Below are 14385 nucleotides of genomic sequence, written 5' to 3' on the forward strand. Positions count from 1 at the left end.
GTGCAGAGGCACCTGGATGTCCTTGTGCATGAATCATAAAAAGTTGGTTTGAAAGAGCAGCAGGTAATTAAGAAGGCAAGTAGGATATAGTGCTTCATTGCTAGAGGGATGGAGTTTAAAAACAGGGAGGCAATGCTGCAGCTGTACAAGGTGCTGGTGGGGCCACACCTGGAGTACTGTGTCCAGTTTTGGTCTCCTCACTAGAGTAAGGATGAACTGGCAGTGTAGGGGCTGTTCACTAGGTTGATTCCAGAATTGAGAGGATTGGCTTATGATGAGACATTGAGTAGACTGGGAATACATTCACAGGAATTTAGAAGAATGAGGCAGTATCTTACAGAAACATATAAAATTAAGAAAGAAATAGATAAGGTGGAAGCAGGAATGCTGTTTTCACTGGCAGGTGAAACTGGAATGAGGAAGCATAGCCTCAAAATAAGGATGATCAGATTTAGGACTGAGTTGAGGAGGAACTTCTTCTCCCAATGTGATGTGAATCTGTGGAATTTGCTGCACAGTGAAGCAGTTGAGGTTACCTCATTGAATATTTTTAAAGCAAAGATAGATAGATTTTTGATCAGTTAAGGAATTGAGGGTTATGGTGAGCAAGTGAGTAAGTAGAGCTGAGTCCACAAAAAGATTAGTCACTAGTTTGTTGAATGTCGGAGTAGGTTCAATGGGCCAATGGCCTACTCCTGCTCCTGGGTCTTATGTTTTCATGTCATAAATCTGAAACTAGATCCGTACGTCTGAAAATATATATCTGATAAAACATGCACTTCTCTTTAACATTATATTTTGTGACTTGCACTTCATTTGATTGAGTATATTTTTCAATAATTGATTTACATTGAATGGCATTTATTAATGATTTTCTCTCTAAGGGAGTGTATGGACCAAAAGCTTATATAGCAACACAAGGTCCTTTGCCCCATACAGTAACGGACTTCTGGAGGATGCTGTGGGAATATAATGTCCTGGTAAGTTTTTGATTATTTTCAATCTAATGTTTGAATATATCCCATCTGAAAATTGTGCAAAATGTCACCACCAAACAGTATTGCAGTTCCCAACAAAATCAAAGCACTGTAGATGGTTGAAATCAGAAATCAAAGGTGAAACTTAGAAACATAGAAGATAGGAGCAGCAGAAGGCCATTCGGCCCTTTGGTCCTGCTCCGCCATTCTTCATGATCATGGATGACATCCAATTCAATAACCTCATCCTGCTTTCTCCTCATAATCTTTGGTCCCATTTGTCCCAAGTGCTATAACATATTCAATGTTTTGGCATCAACTACTTCCTGTGGTAATGAATTCCACAGGCTCACCACCGTGGGTGATGAAATGTCTCTTCACCTCTATCCTAAATTGTTTACTGTACTTTTGGAAAAATTCAAAAGGTCACTGCAAAGAGACAAAATTAAAGTTTCAGGTCAAAGATTTTTCATCTGAACTGTAATGGTTAGGGATCTGAAAAGAGCTAGCATTGTTTTGTAATTCTCACTGAGGTTAGCACAAGTCTAAATGTTCAGAGGGACATGATGGGCTGAATTTTCTCCTCTTGAACTGTACTAATTTTGTGATTCTTGCTGTTGAGGATTTTTAAAGGATTGTTCATTCTCCAGCAAAGTTAACATTGATTTCCCTTCTCTTGTTTCCCTAATTTGATTCAACAAATTTGGGTGAGGCCCATTTCAGTCAGTAGTTAAGGGTGTTCACATAGGTCTGGACTCAGGTAGATATCCTTCCCTAAAAGGCATTAGGGAACCACTTAGTTGGGGCAGGGTTGGGGTGGCACTATATTCTGATAGGCTCTTATTTGCTTTTACTCCTTTTTATTTTGAGCGTTTTAAAAACTCAATTCAAGTTTACTGTAGTGAGATTTGATTTCACATAGTCTGAATGATTAATTCAGCAACATCCTGAATTAAAGGACTACAGAGTTTGGGAGTAGGAACTGGTAGAGTTGAACTCATTCTTAAAAAAAAATGTTCATTGGATGAGGGTGTCACTGGCTAGGCAGCACTTATTGCCCATCGGGCAGCTGACAGTCAACCACATTGTTGTGGGCCTGGAGTCATGTGTAGGCCAGACCAGATAAGGCTGGCAGTTCTTTCCCTGATGGACATCAGTGAATCAGATGGGGTTTTTGCTGAAATGGATTCCTGGTCATCATTTTAGCTCCAGATTTTTATTAAATTCAAATTCCACCAACTTCTGTGGCAGGATTTGAACGCAGGTCTCCAAACCATTCCCTGGGTGGCTGCATTAACAGTGCAGTGATACTACCACTATGCCATTGCCTGCCACCTCCTTCTGGACAATTTTTTTCGGAGAGCAGGCTCTGGTGTGTTAGCCTCACTGTCTAGTTTCTGTTCTGGGTAATTCTATTATTCCCAGAATCCTTACAGTGTGACCCAACAGGTCCACACTGACCCTCAGAGCATACCACCCAGACCCATCCCTCTATAACCCTATAACCCACCTAATCTACACACCCCTGAACACTACAGGAAATGTAGCATGGCCAATCCACCTAGCCTGCACATCTTTGGACTGTGGAAGGAAATTGGAGCACTCAGAGGAAACCCACACAGACACGGGGAGAATGTGCAAACTCCACACAGACAGTCACCCAAGGGTGGAATTGAACCTGGGTCCCTGGTGCTGGGAGGCAGCAGCATTAACCACTGAGCCACCATGCCACCATGTCACCCCCATCTTGTATAACTTTCTTGTATATTCTTGTATGATCACCATATTATTGAACTCCCACACGGCTGAGTGCACTGGCCCATTATTTGAAATCCATGGTCTGACCACAAAGCAAAGAGTCTGTACAAACCTCATAAAGTGCGATCCAATCCTTGCTGGGACATGAGCTGATGTCTGTGGAATGGTTTGTTGTGTTGTGATAGACATCTGAAAACGAAAGAATTCCGCTGATTTATATTTAAAACCACGTTCCTGGAAGCTTTCCAAAATGAGGCTGAACAGGGGTCTTTGTCCAGGTGCACAGCTGAGATGCAATTGTTTGGGCAGGATCTTCAAACCACTGTGTCAAATGGCCAATTCGTGTCAAAAAAAAATGTAGGCTGCCATGCAGTTTGCAGGAACTGAGCAGTGGAAAATCAAAGGGAAATTCTTACTGCATGAGCTTTATAATAAAGTTGACATTTGCAGAACTATGGATATAACAGGTTTCATGTAAAAAAAACAATAAATATGCGGAACGTTCGAGGCATGAACCTGTCAGAAAATTTCTTTACAAAACCACTCACGGCCAGTTTGACAGCTTCCCCATTCTCCATTCCGTGCAGCTTCCACTTTCTGGGTTCCTGGTTTTAAAAACTGGAAATATCAAGAATCATTTGACGCTTTCCCAACACTGAGCCACTAATTCAGAGCACATCCATTCTGAGTTCTATTGTGGCAATTTCAGCACTCAAAAGATCTTTAGAAATTTGGGATCGAAGATCTGCTTCAGAAAATGGAACATGAAGCAGTCAGATTGTTGCAAGAACTCATATCCGTAACATCCTTTAGAGAAGGAAGCCTGTCACCCTTATCTGATCTAGACCTGTACGTGACTTCCCACACCAACATAGTTGAGTTTTAACCACTTTCTGAAATGGTCTAGTAAACCATTCAGTTTTAACAAGCCTTTATCAGTGAGTCAGAAAGAAAGAAGCTCAACAGCACAGTATCAGGGTAAACAAGGATAGACATGAGCCAGTGTAAGGATGCCTGCATTGCCAGTGATTCCCACATCTCAAAGCCCAATAACATAAACAGAATGCTTCTCTTTTGCAAACTTTGCTTATCAGAATAAAAAAAACAGAAGAGCTGCAGATGCTGTAAATCAGGAACCAAAACAGAAGTTGCTAGAAAAGCTCAGCAAGTCTGGCAGCATCTGTGAAGAGAAATCAGAGTTAATGTTTTGGGTCCTGTGTCCCTTCCTCAGAACTGATGGTGGCTGGGAAAGCATTGGTTTATGTGCAGAAGATAGGATGGGGGAAGGGGTAAGGGGTAAACGATAGGTGGGGATGGTCCCTGCCACTTTAACACACCACCCTGCTCCCTGGCCAACATCTCTGTCTCTGGCTTGCTGCAGTGTTCCAGTGAAGCTCAGTGCAAGCTGGAAGAACAACACCTCATTTTCCATTTTTGCAGGAAGATGACAGTAGAATGACCTTGATAGCATTACTGACAAACTGTAAGTCGGTGATCTCAGAGATACCATTGCCATAGTCTCTGGTTACTAATAGGTACGAGTTGAAGGTTCAGGAACTTCCTGCCCACATTTGCCTGCAGAGGTACGAGGTCACCAGTGGCCTCCATTTTCCATGATTGAACCCAAAGCTGTTGGGAGATCATATGATGCAGTCAGCTGGACACTGGGTCTTTCACATCTGCGATTTGTTGTCTCGATCAGTTAAACATTAGTCTGTTGCTTCTTGGACCTATTCCCTTGGCCAAGGGAGGTAGGGCTGACACTTCAATGCAGTGCTGAGGAGGTGCTGCACTGTCAGAAGTGCTGTCTTCTATTTGGGATGTAACGCTCAAGCCCCTTCTGGGAGCTTCCTGTGCATATGTTGGCTGTCATATGTCCCCCATTACAGCAATGATTACGCTTCAACATAATTTTATTGGCTGAAAAAGATCGTTGGAATGTCCTGAAAAGGTGCCAAAGAAATGCAAAAATTTTTCTTTTCTTTCTTAATTCCTTGCCCCATATTTAATTTACATATCATGGCTGAGATTGCCTTCTTCTCTCTCCCAACAACATCAATAACTTCCTTCAAGAGCTGCTTCACAACATTCACCGATGCTGTTTTATTCACTGCTATCTGTGACATTAACTGTGGCCTCGGAACCAGTTTCCATAAGGAAAGAAATGGCACTAAAGTTTGTCTCTAGCACCTGGCTCAACACTGTGACCACCACTATCCAATTCACCGGAGTAGAGTTCAGCCCAGTGCTAATAGGCTTAGATCCAGAGAAACAAGAAGAGGCCATTCAGCCCACTCAGGATGTTCCAACTCAGAAACTGGAAGCTCCCCACTCCCCAATCTCTGATTGCACATATGTGCTTCACAGATTGGCCATCTGTTTCCACAGCCTTTTACCCTCAGGATTGGTAAACACTTTCTTGAAGAGAAATATAAACTTATTTTCATTGGGCTGAATTAGAGTGGCGTCTTCATGTCCTCTTTGATTCTACGTTTTGCACAGACGCTTGAATCCAATCCACACCCAAGATCATTTCTTAAATGACACTGTCTTCCTGTGGTCCTGCACCATTTCCAGGTGCCACTAAAGCCTCGTCTTTAACATTGTTACCTCCAGAATTTATTTCTTGATCTAATCCCAGGAAAACTTCAACTCATTGAATAGTTTGCCTCTTGTAAATTAGTCCATTATTAAATCTTCACATTTTGTCATCCAATCTCCACAAATCTCCTTGGCTGTCCATCTTCCAATGCATCAATTCCCCTTCCTTGAAACTCCAAACCTTTATCCCAATTCTCCCTTGGCTTTTTCTGACTTGAATTCCCTCTACAATCCTTCTCTCCTTTCCCCATGTCAACCACCATTGTCTTAAGCTACTATGACTGCACACTCAGCAATAATGCTCTCTCTGAACCTATTCCTTGTCACATATTTTCCCTAAATCCCAAGACTTTTCCCTAAATCCTACTCCTTCTCAAACCTTACTGATCTTTGAAATATTTCTCTGTATTTCCCTATCACTCCTCCTCTGAAAGATTTTTTTTCCCTTCAACGATATCATAAAAAGTTCTTTCTTCACTTAACTGGAAGTTTTTATTTTTATAGACTGTTTTCACATGTTTAAAGATTGGCGTTTTAATACCAGAAACTATCTTACTGATGTGTTTGTTCTTCCCTCGTTCTGTCAGGTCATAGTCATGGCGTGTCGTGTGATTGAAATGGGGCGGGTAAGTTGTCATTGCCTCCATCGCCTATGTTTTCATTCTTCGGAAGAATTTAAAAAGCAAAATGATTGTTGTTCAAGGAAATTACACTGGAGTAGATAAACTATATTCACTGGTTGAGGGATCAGTAACCCATGGGAAAAGATTTTAAATGATAAAAAAAAGTTAGGGAGTGATTATGACCAATTTATTTTACACTCCAAATTGTTGTGATCTGGAAGAGAGACAGAACCAGCTTCAATTATAACTTTCAGAGGAGAACTGGATAAATATTTGAAAAGGTAAAAGAAAAATGCAGGTCTATTGGAAAAGAGCCAGAGAGTGGGACGAATTAGACAGTTCTTCAAAAAATTGATACAAGTGTAATGGGCAGAATGTATTCTTCCTGTGCTTCTCTGATTGATGTCTGTCTTTACATTTTAGAAAAAATGTGAGCAATACTGGACAGGCATGGGGGAGGATCCATACCGGAACGGTCCTTTCTGTGTTACCTGTGTGAGTATTTTAACGATGTGTGAATATCGCTTATCCCGGAGTGGAGGGAGTCAGCTCCAGGTCCGTATTTCTAACATTCCTGTCAATTTTGTTTAACTTGCAACCAAGTAAGAAACTGGGAAAGAAAATAGTAAAGCAGTCTTTATTGCAAGAGGTTTAGAATATAAAAATAAGGAAGACTTGATCCAGTTATCTAAGGCTTCGGTGAAACATCGCTTGAAGTACTGCGTACATTCCTGGCCTCCTTACCCAAGAAAAGATATGATTATCTTAAAGCAAATGCAAGAAAACCTATTTGGACTGTTTCCTGGGATAAGAGGATTGTCCCGTGAAACAAAAACTGACGATGAACCTACTTTCCCTGCAGTTGGGAACAAGTTTTTTTTAACTCATTTTGTGGAATGAGTGTTGCTGACTCCGGCAGCATTTAGTTGTCCCTTGAGTAGGCCGTGACAGCTGCCTCCTTGAACCACTGCAATTCACCTGCTGTGGGTTGACCCACCATAGCATTAGGGAGGGAATTTCAGGATTTTGACCCAGTGACGCTGAAGGAATGGTGATATATTTCCAAGTCAGAATGGTGAGTGACTTGAAGGGGAACTTGAAATTGGTGGTGTTCCCATGTATCTGCTGCCCTTGTCCTTCCAGATAGAAATGTGTGTTTGGAAGGTGCTGCCTGAAGATCTTTGATGAATTTCTGCAGTGCATCTTGTAGATAGTACACACAGCTGCTACTGAGCATCAGTGGAAGGAGTGAATGCTTGTGGATGTGTGCCAATCAAGCGGGCTGCTTTGTCCTGGATGGTGTCAAGCTTCTTGAGTGTTGTTGGGGCTGCACCCATCCAGGCAAGTGGGGAGTATTCCATCGCACTCCTGACTTGTGCCTTGTAGATGGTGAACAGGCTTTGCGAATCAGGTGGGTTACTCATTGCAATCACTGACCTACTCTTGTAGCCACTGTGTTTATGTGGTGAGTCCAGTTGTGCTTCTGGCCAATGGGTGATCTCATTGAAGTACGTAACCTTGAGAGGCTCTGACAGGTTAGATGCCGAGAAGCTATTGCAGATTGAGAAGAGCAGACATTTCTTCGATTAGAGGATTGTGAGTTTTTGGAATTCTCTACCCAAGATAGAATGTCCAGTTCATGGAAAAACAACACAAATGTCCATTATATTTCAAACAATGACATTTCAAGACCTCAAGAGTGCAAAAATGAAGCCTGTCGTTTCACACTGAGCTTTATATTCACTGTTCAGTTCCTAAATTTGATTAGATGTAGTCCTGGGTTATATCAATTGTTAGTAGTTTAGAATGTTTGAACTTTAAAAAAAGATTTGGGTGTATATATTTAAAAATGAAAGATGTGCAGGGCAGCAGGGATTACAACGTAGATTGGATTGAATTAGCTGAACTTTTAAAGAGCTAGCACAGCTATAAGTGATTGGCCTCTTCTGATGTAAAATTCTATGCTTGTACCCCCGCCATTTCTAACTCAAAACCTGGGAACTTCTTTGTCTGTGTGAATTAACTGTCAACTAGATTAAACTCAGTGTGTCGGCAAAAGAGGTCAGTTACGCAATTTTGATGTATTCACCAATTGACATGTAGAGTTCCAATGGTCTTCAATTGATTGATGAGTTTGGACAGATTGTGGTCATGGCCCTGTGGTTGGCTGGGTTATGAAATCCATTTTTCTTGCTTCCAAATCAGGCAATGTCAAAAGAATGTGACATAGCCTTGTCATGAAGCGCATTATTATGGTTCACTCAGTTTTGAATCTCCTCTTCATTATCCAGGAAGAAGAGAAGACCAAGCCAGAATATGTCATCAGAACATTGAAAGTTCAGTTTCAAAAGGTAAGTAAAGGAATTGCAGTTCAATGGTAATCTTGATGAACACACATGGTCATCACTCACAATCTGACGTTATTAACTCTTCAACTGCTGACTTTATGGGACAACCAGTTTCTCATCCATTTATTCACCCATGTAATGGAACTACTAACACGATACATTCAGCAAGAAAATTAATGATGCGCTAAATCAAAATATAAATCACATCACTTTCCCTCTGGTGGGTTCTTTCTATTACTTTCCCTCCTGCTTTCCCTTTTCTCCCCCAGCATCCGTTTTCTACCTTATTGTGTCAGTCTCTTGCACCCTGACTCTGATCTCTCTGCACCCACTACTCACACTCCCACCACTCTTAATTCCTCTTAATCTAACTCCTTCTCTAACCATCCATCTTCCCTGCCCCTCTTGTCTCTTTGTTTCCTGTGCCTAGTCCTATCTTTCAGCTCCTAGCCTGTGACCCTGTAAGTTCCCACACCTCAATGTGATGAGGGTTTCTGTCTCTACCTTCCTTTCAGACAGTGAGTTCCACAACCCCAACACCCTCTGGGTAAAAAAAAATGACTCCTCAGCTCCTCACTCATCTTTCTGATGAATACCTTAAAACTCCATGTCCTGGCTTTAAACCATGCAAGAGATACAACTTTACTGACTTCTCTACCTACGCTCGCCATGGTTTTAAATCTGCTGTTCTCACCTTGTTGGGCCCACATGTGACTCAAGGCCCACAGCAATATGAACATCTCTGCACTGCCAGCAAGCTATTCAGTGCCAAAACAATGGACAACAAATGCCAGCGATAGCTATGGCAGGTCAGGCAGCATCAGAGGAACAGGAAAGCTGATGTTTTGGGTCGGGACCCTTCTTCTGAAGAAGGGTCCCGACCCAAAATGTCAACCTTCCTGCTCCTCTGATGCTGCCTGGCCTGCTGGTTCCTCCAGCTTCACACTGTGTTATCTCTGACTCCAACATTAGCAGTTCTTACTATTATCAGCAATAGCCATGATGCCCATGTTCCTCAAAGAATAAGAGTTATACGGTAATTCACTAGGTACCTAGCTTTTGCTTATATTATTGCTAGTTAGTATGATCGCTTTCATTTGTTTGTGTTTTCTAACCCACACTAATTATATTTCAAAGCAGTATAGCCTTTGGACTAATGGTATCAATCCATTGGCCAACATCCATCTGTGCTGCATGTAATATTTTTTGACTAAAATTAGTGCTTGTGAGTAAAGTGGTATACAACATAGTCTGTGGTTTGTCCCTGAATTCAATTGGAAAAGCTTCATAACAGATTGTGCTGTTTGTTCCTGACCCAGATCTGTCGGACTGTGTATCAGCTTCACTATATCAACTGGCCAGATCATGACATTCCATCTTCAATCGATCCCATCTTGGAGTTGATCAGAGACATGAGGCATTATCAACCACACGACGACAATCCCATCTGTATCCACTGCAGGTAATGCACTGAACTCCAAACAGCAGAAAAGAATGACTGACAGACCACAACAAATTCACAGCTTCGGGCTCAGCTTCAGGCCTACTGTTACTCTCCAATATCTTATGACTTGTCAAAAGGGGAAAACCTAGCAGTGAGAAATATTCCCTTGGTAATCATTTCTTTTTCCACTGTTGTGATTACACAACCTGACAAGAAAAGTAATTATGGTTTTACTGCCCCATGTTGGCTAACTAGCCTTAAACACCTTCAATAAATACATGGTAAAAGGGAAACCCAAATGGTTGGGAAAGTAACATCCTAATCTTAATTCTGTTCCCATGATTTTATTGACCTAATTTGATCCCAAACTTAATTTTTTCCCCATTCAATGTTTTATTGTCTATCCCTAATTCCCTTCTGAAGGGTAGTGACATGTGACCTCTTGCTGTAGGCAAGGAATCCCAGGATTTTGATCCGACAGAATTGAAAGAACAGTGATATGTTCCCGAGTCAGTGTCATATGTAACCCCTAAAGGAGATTGCACCTGGTTGTACTCCCATGTACACACATCCCTTAGTCTCGTTAGTGAGTTAACGACTAGAGGTAGAAGTTTCCCTCCTGGATACTCTGCACCATCACCCAAGCTTCAGTTTGGACATGAGATGTTTACTGTAGGCAAGAAAAGAGCTCTTTTAATGTGAAAATCAGCAGAAATAGAGATCCTCTCCATTATAAAATAGTGAGACAGTCACTATACATCAAACAGATCAAAGGAAACCCACAACAAACAGGACGGTGGCTGGGGGAGTAATGTGAGTTTTTATCGAGTTTCCTCCAGACCCCATATCTCTTCCTATTTCACATCTCCTCACCCTTGTCGCCAACCCCTGAACTCCTTCCCGATTGGATGGCTTCCTTGACCAAGGATAACGTTCCTGCAGTGTTGGGTAGTCAGTCAGTCTCCCTAACCTGCTGAAAGTGAGTCCTCAGCCACAATTAGAGCTCATAATACTGATGGCAAACCAAGCCACCATTGAAATAACCGCATGGCCTGCTGTACAGCAATAAGGTTCTGCTGGTTCTAGTTCACTTCTGAGCCTGGAAGTCGTGTTCCTCACTGAAAAGAACAATGGGGATGTCATATGGGAATGGATTGCCTTGTTTTCTTTTATACCATCTCCTAAAATGTGCCTCTACTTTACAGTGCTGGCTGTGGAAGGACCGGTGTGATCTGTGCTATTGATTATACCTGGAAGCTGCTGAAGGATGGGGTAATGTTATCTTAATATCCAATTTGCATACAAGAAGCTCACTTGACAACATCTTTGCATCGCAACAGGGAACTGAGAGATCTAAAAACACATTCGGCTAAAATATCTCACTGACAGTATACTGAAGCTGGAAAATGTTTGAAATGAACACATTTATTAAAAGAACAACTTGAGAACTATTTGAGAAGCATATTAGCATATTTCAGATCCTTAACAATGTGGTTGACTTTTAATTATTCTCAGGGCAAATACAGATGGGTGATAAATGCGGACCTATCCAACAATGCTCTCATTCCATGAAAAAGTAAAAAGGGTAATGCAATAAGATAAGGGCACATGGAGGTATGGGTGATATATCAGTGTAGGCATGGGATTGGCTAACAGACAGGAATAAATGGGGCATTTTCAGGTTTGCGAACTGAGACTAGTAGCTACTTACGATTTATTTGATTGGCTTAGACCATCAGTCCTCAAATTTGCGGTTAGGGCCCCAAATGGGGTCACAAGCTGATGTTTTGATTTGCAAGTGGTTGCCGTGGAGTAGCGATTGAGTTCCAACTGTGCTCCCTCTCTAATAAGCCACCACACTCTCAGAGTCCCCCACCAGGAGGGTCTCAGGGTTCTCTACTTCTTCCTGGAGCGAAGACCTGAACTGTCTCCAGCCACCACCACCCTCCACTGCCTGACCAAGCTCATCCTCACCCTCAACAACTTTTCTTTTAACTCCTCCCATTTTCTTCAGGTAAGAGGAGTTGCCATGGATACCGGCATGGCCCCCTTATGCCTATGACTACTTGGGGTATCTGGAACATTCCTTGTTCCAGTCCTATTCCGGACCCCACCCACAACTCTTTCTCCAATATATCGATGATATCATCGGAGCTGCTTTCCTCTCTCATCCAGGATTGTAAAAGTTCAGCGATTTTGCTTCCAAATTCCACCTTGCCCTCACTTTCACCTGGTCTTTCTCTGACTCCTCCCTTTCCTTCCTCGACATTTCTGTTTCCATTTCTGCAGATAGACTGGCCACTGATATCCATTACAAATGCACCGACTCCCACAGCTACCTGGGCTATCCGCACACCCGACTTCCCATAAAGACTCCATCCCATTCTCTCAGTTCCTCCGTCTCCGTTACATTTGTTCAGATGAGGCCAACTTCAACAAGGGAGCATCCAAAATGTCCACCTTCTTCCTCAAATGAGGATTCCCAGCTCTGTGGTCGACAGGACCCTCCATCGGGTCCGAACCATCTCCTGCACTTCCGCCCTCACCCCTTCTCTTGCCTCCCACAACAGCGATAGGGTTCCCCTTATCCTCACCTACCATCCCACCAGCATCTACGCCCAGAAGATCATCAGACACCACTTCCACCACCTCCAATGAGATGCCACCTCTAGACACATATTCCCCACCCCTCCCTTGTCGCTTTCTGCAGGCACCATTCCCTCTGGGACACCCTGGTCCAAGTTTCCTTCACTCCCAACACTCCCCCTACAGTGCCATGGCACCTTTCCCTGTAACTGCTGATGGTGCAACACCTGCCCATTTATGTCCTCTCTCCCCACTATCCAAAGGCCCAAACATACATTCCAGGTGAAGCAACACTTCACCTGTGCTTCCCAGAATCAAAACACTGCATTCACTGCTCACAAAGTGGTCTCCTCTACACTGGGGAGATGGAGCATAGACTGGGTGACCACTTCACAGAATATCTATGTTCTGCTCACAAAAAAGACCCTGAGCTTCCTGTTGCCTGCCACTTTAACACACCACCCTGTTCCCTGGCTAACATCTCTGTCTCAGCCTTGCTGCAGTGTTCCAGCGAAGCTCAGTGCATGCAGGAACAATAACACCTCATTTTCTGCTTGGGGTCCCTGCAGCCCTGCGGACTCAATATCAAGTTCAATCATTTTAGGATCTCAACTCTCCTAAGTCCAAACTGCTTACCCCTCACACCAGGCCTTGTTAAAACATAACCTACCATTACACACTACCTATAATTAGACATTAACAGTCTCCATAAACAGATATTCACCCTCCAGGTCAGATCATTATCAACTCTTTCTTCTATCCATCTGTTCTTCTCTCTGTTTGAGCTCTATCCCCACCTATTGTTTACTCCTTACCCTCTCCCCCCATCCCACATCCTGCATTTAAAACCAACATTTTCCTAGCTGCAGAGATAGTAGGAACTGCCGATGCTGGAGAATCTGAGATAATGCGGTGTGAAGCTGGATGAACACAGCAGGTCAAGCAGCATCAGAGGAGGAGGAAAGTTTGACATTTCAGGTCGCTTTTCCAGCAACTTCTGTCAGCTGTCACTGAGGAAATGTGACAATCTTCAGGCTTCAAAATGGGGTCACAGTGGTTAAAGATTTGGGAGGGACTAACTTAGTCAAGTGACATACTGTAACAAACACAAGTTTGCTGATGACGCAAAGCTAGAAAGTGTTGTGATGAGGCCACAAATCTGCAATCAGGTTCAGTCAGTGGGCAGCAAGGTGTCAGATGGAATATAATGTGGGGAAGTATGAGGTTCTTCACTTTGATTGTAAGAACAGAAAAGTAGAATATTTTGTAAAACGTGTGACACTTGGAAATGTTAATGGTTACAGTCTCTCTGATGTACTCTTACAAGGAACTCAAAAAGTTAGCAAAAACAAAGTCCAGCAACACAGCATCAGCAGTTCTTTTGGTTTTTACAAAACGTTAGCATGCAGGTAGGCCAAGCAACAAAGAACACAAGTAACAAGCCAACTTTTATTACAATAGGATTGAAGTACAAGAATAAAAATTCTTACTACAAGTGTGCAGAGCTTTGGTAAGACCACACAAAGAATGCTATGTGTGGTTTTGGTCTTCATTTATAAGGAAGGATATATTTGCATCAGAGGCAGTTCAGTGAAGGCTCACGAGATTGATCCTTGGGATGAGAAGGTTGTTGTATGATAAGCTGAATAAAGTGGGTCTATATTCTCTGATGTTTAGAAGGATGCGAGGTAATCTCATTGAAACCTAAGATTCTGACTGAGTTGATGGAGAGAGGTTGTTTGCTCTGCACTAAATTAACTAGAATGAGGGAGACACTCCCTGGATAATGGACTGATCATTTTGGATTGAGATGAGGAGAAATGTCTTCACTCAAAGCATGACTGTAAATACTCATTGTTGAATATATCTAACACTTAAATAGATTGATTTGTGGTTTCACAGGAGCCAAAGGATGTAGGGACTGGATGTTCAAGTGAAATGAAAGCCCATGATGAACCTGAATGGCAGAGTTTGTTTGAAATGGCATTCTCAGAATCACAGAGTTATTACAGCACAGAATGGGAGGGCATTGTGCCCATCAGGTCTGC

The 14385-nt window shown here is 42.5% G+C and overlaps 1 protein-coding gene across 2 annotated transcripts in view; it reads left to right on the plus strand.

Annotated features, from left to right (window-relative positions):
* The window catches only part of LOC125462645 (tyrosine-protein phosphatase non-receptor type 22-like), a 99905-nt gene that overhangs the window by 18068 nt on the left and 67452 nt on the right, over window positions 1-14385 (plus strand). For both annotated transcript variants that reach the window (XM_059653302.1, XM_059653303.1), the window contains exons 4-9: window positions 885-980; window positions 5924-5962; window positions 6383-6454; window positions 8251-8310; window positions 9627-9769; window positions 10957-11023. In XM_059653302.1, coding sequence (XP_059509285.1) covers window positions 885-980; window positions 5924-5962; window positions 6383-6454; window positions 8251-8310; window positions 9627-9769; window positions 10957-11023 — 477 coding nt within the window. The remainder of the gene's footprint in view (window positions 1-884; window positions 981-5923; window positions 5963-6382; window positions 6455-8250; window positions 8311-9626; window positions 9770-10956; window positions 11024-14385) is intronic.

Source organism: Stegostoma tigrinum, chromosome 21, assembly GCF_030684315.1.
Source record: "Stegostoma tigrinum isolate sSteTig4 chromosome 21, sSteTig4.hap1, whole genome shotgun sequence".
Classification (NCBI taxonomy): domain Eukaryota; kingdom Metazoa; phylum Chordata; class Chondrichthyes; order Orectolobiformes; family Stegostomatidae; genus Stegostoma; species Stegostoma tigrinum.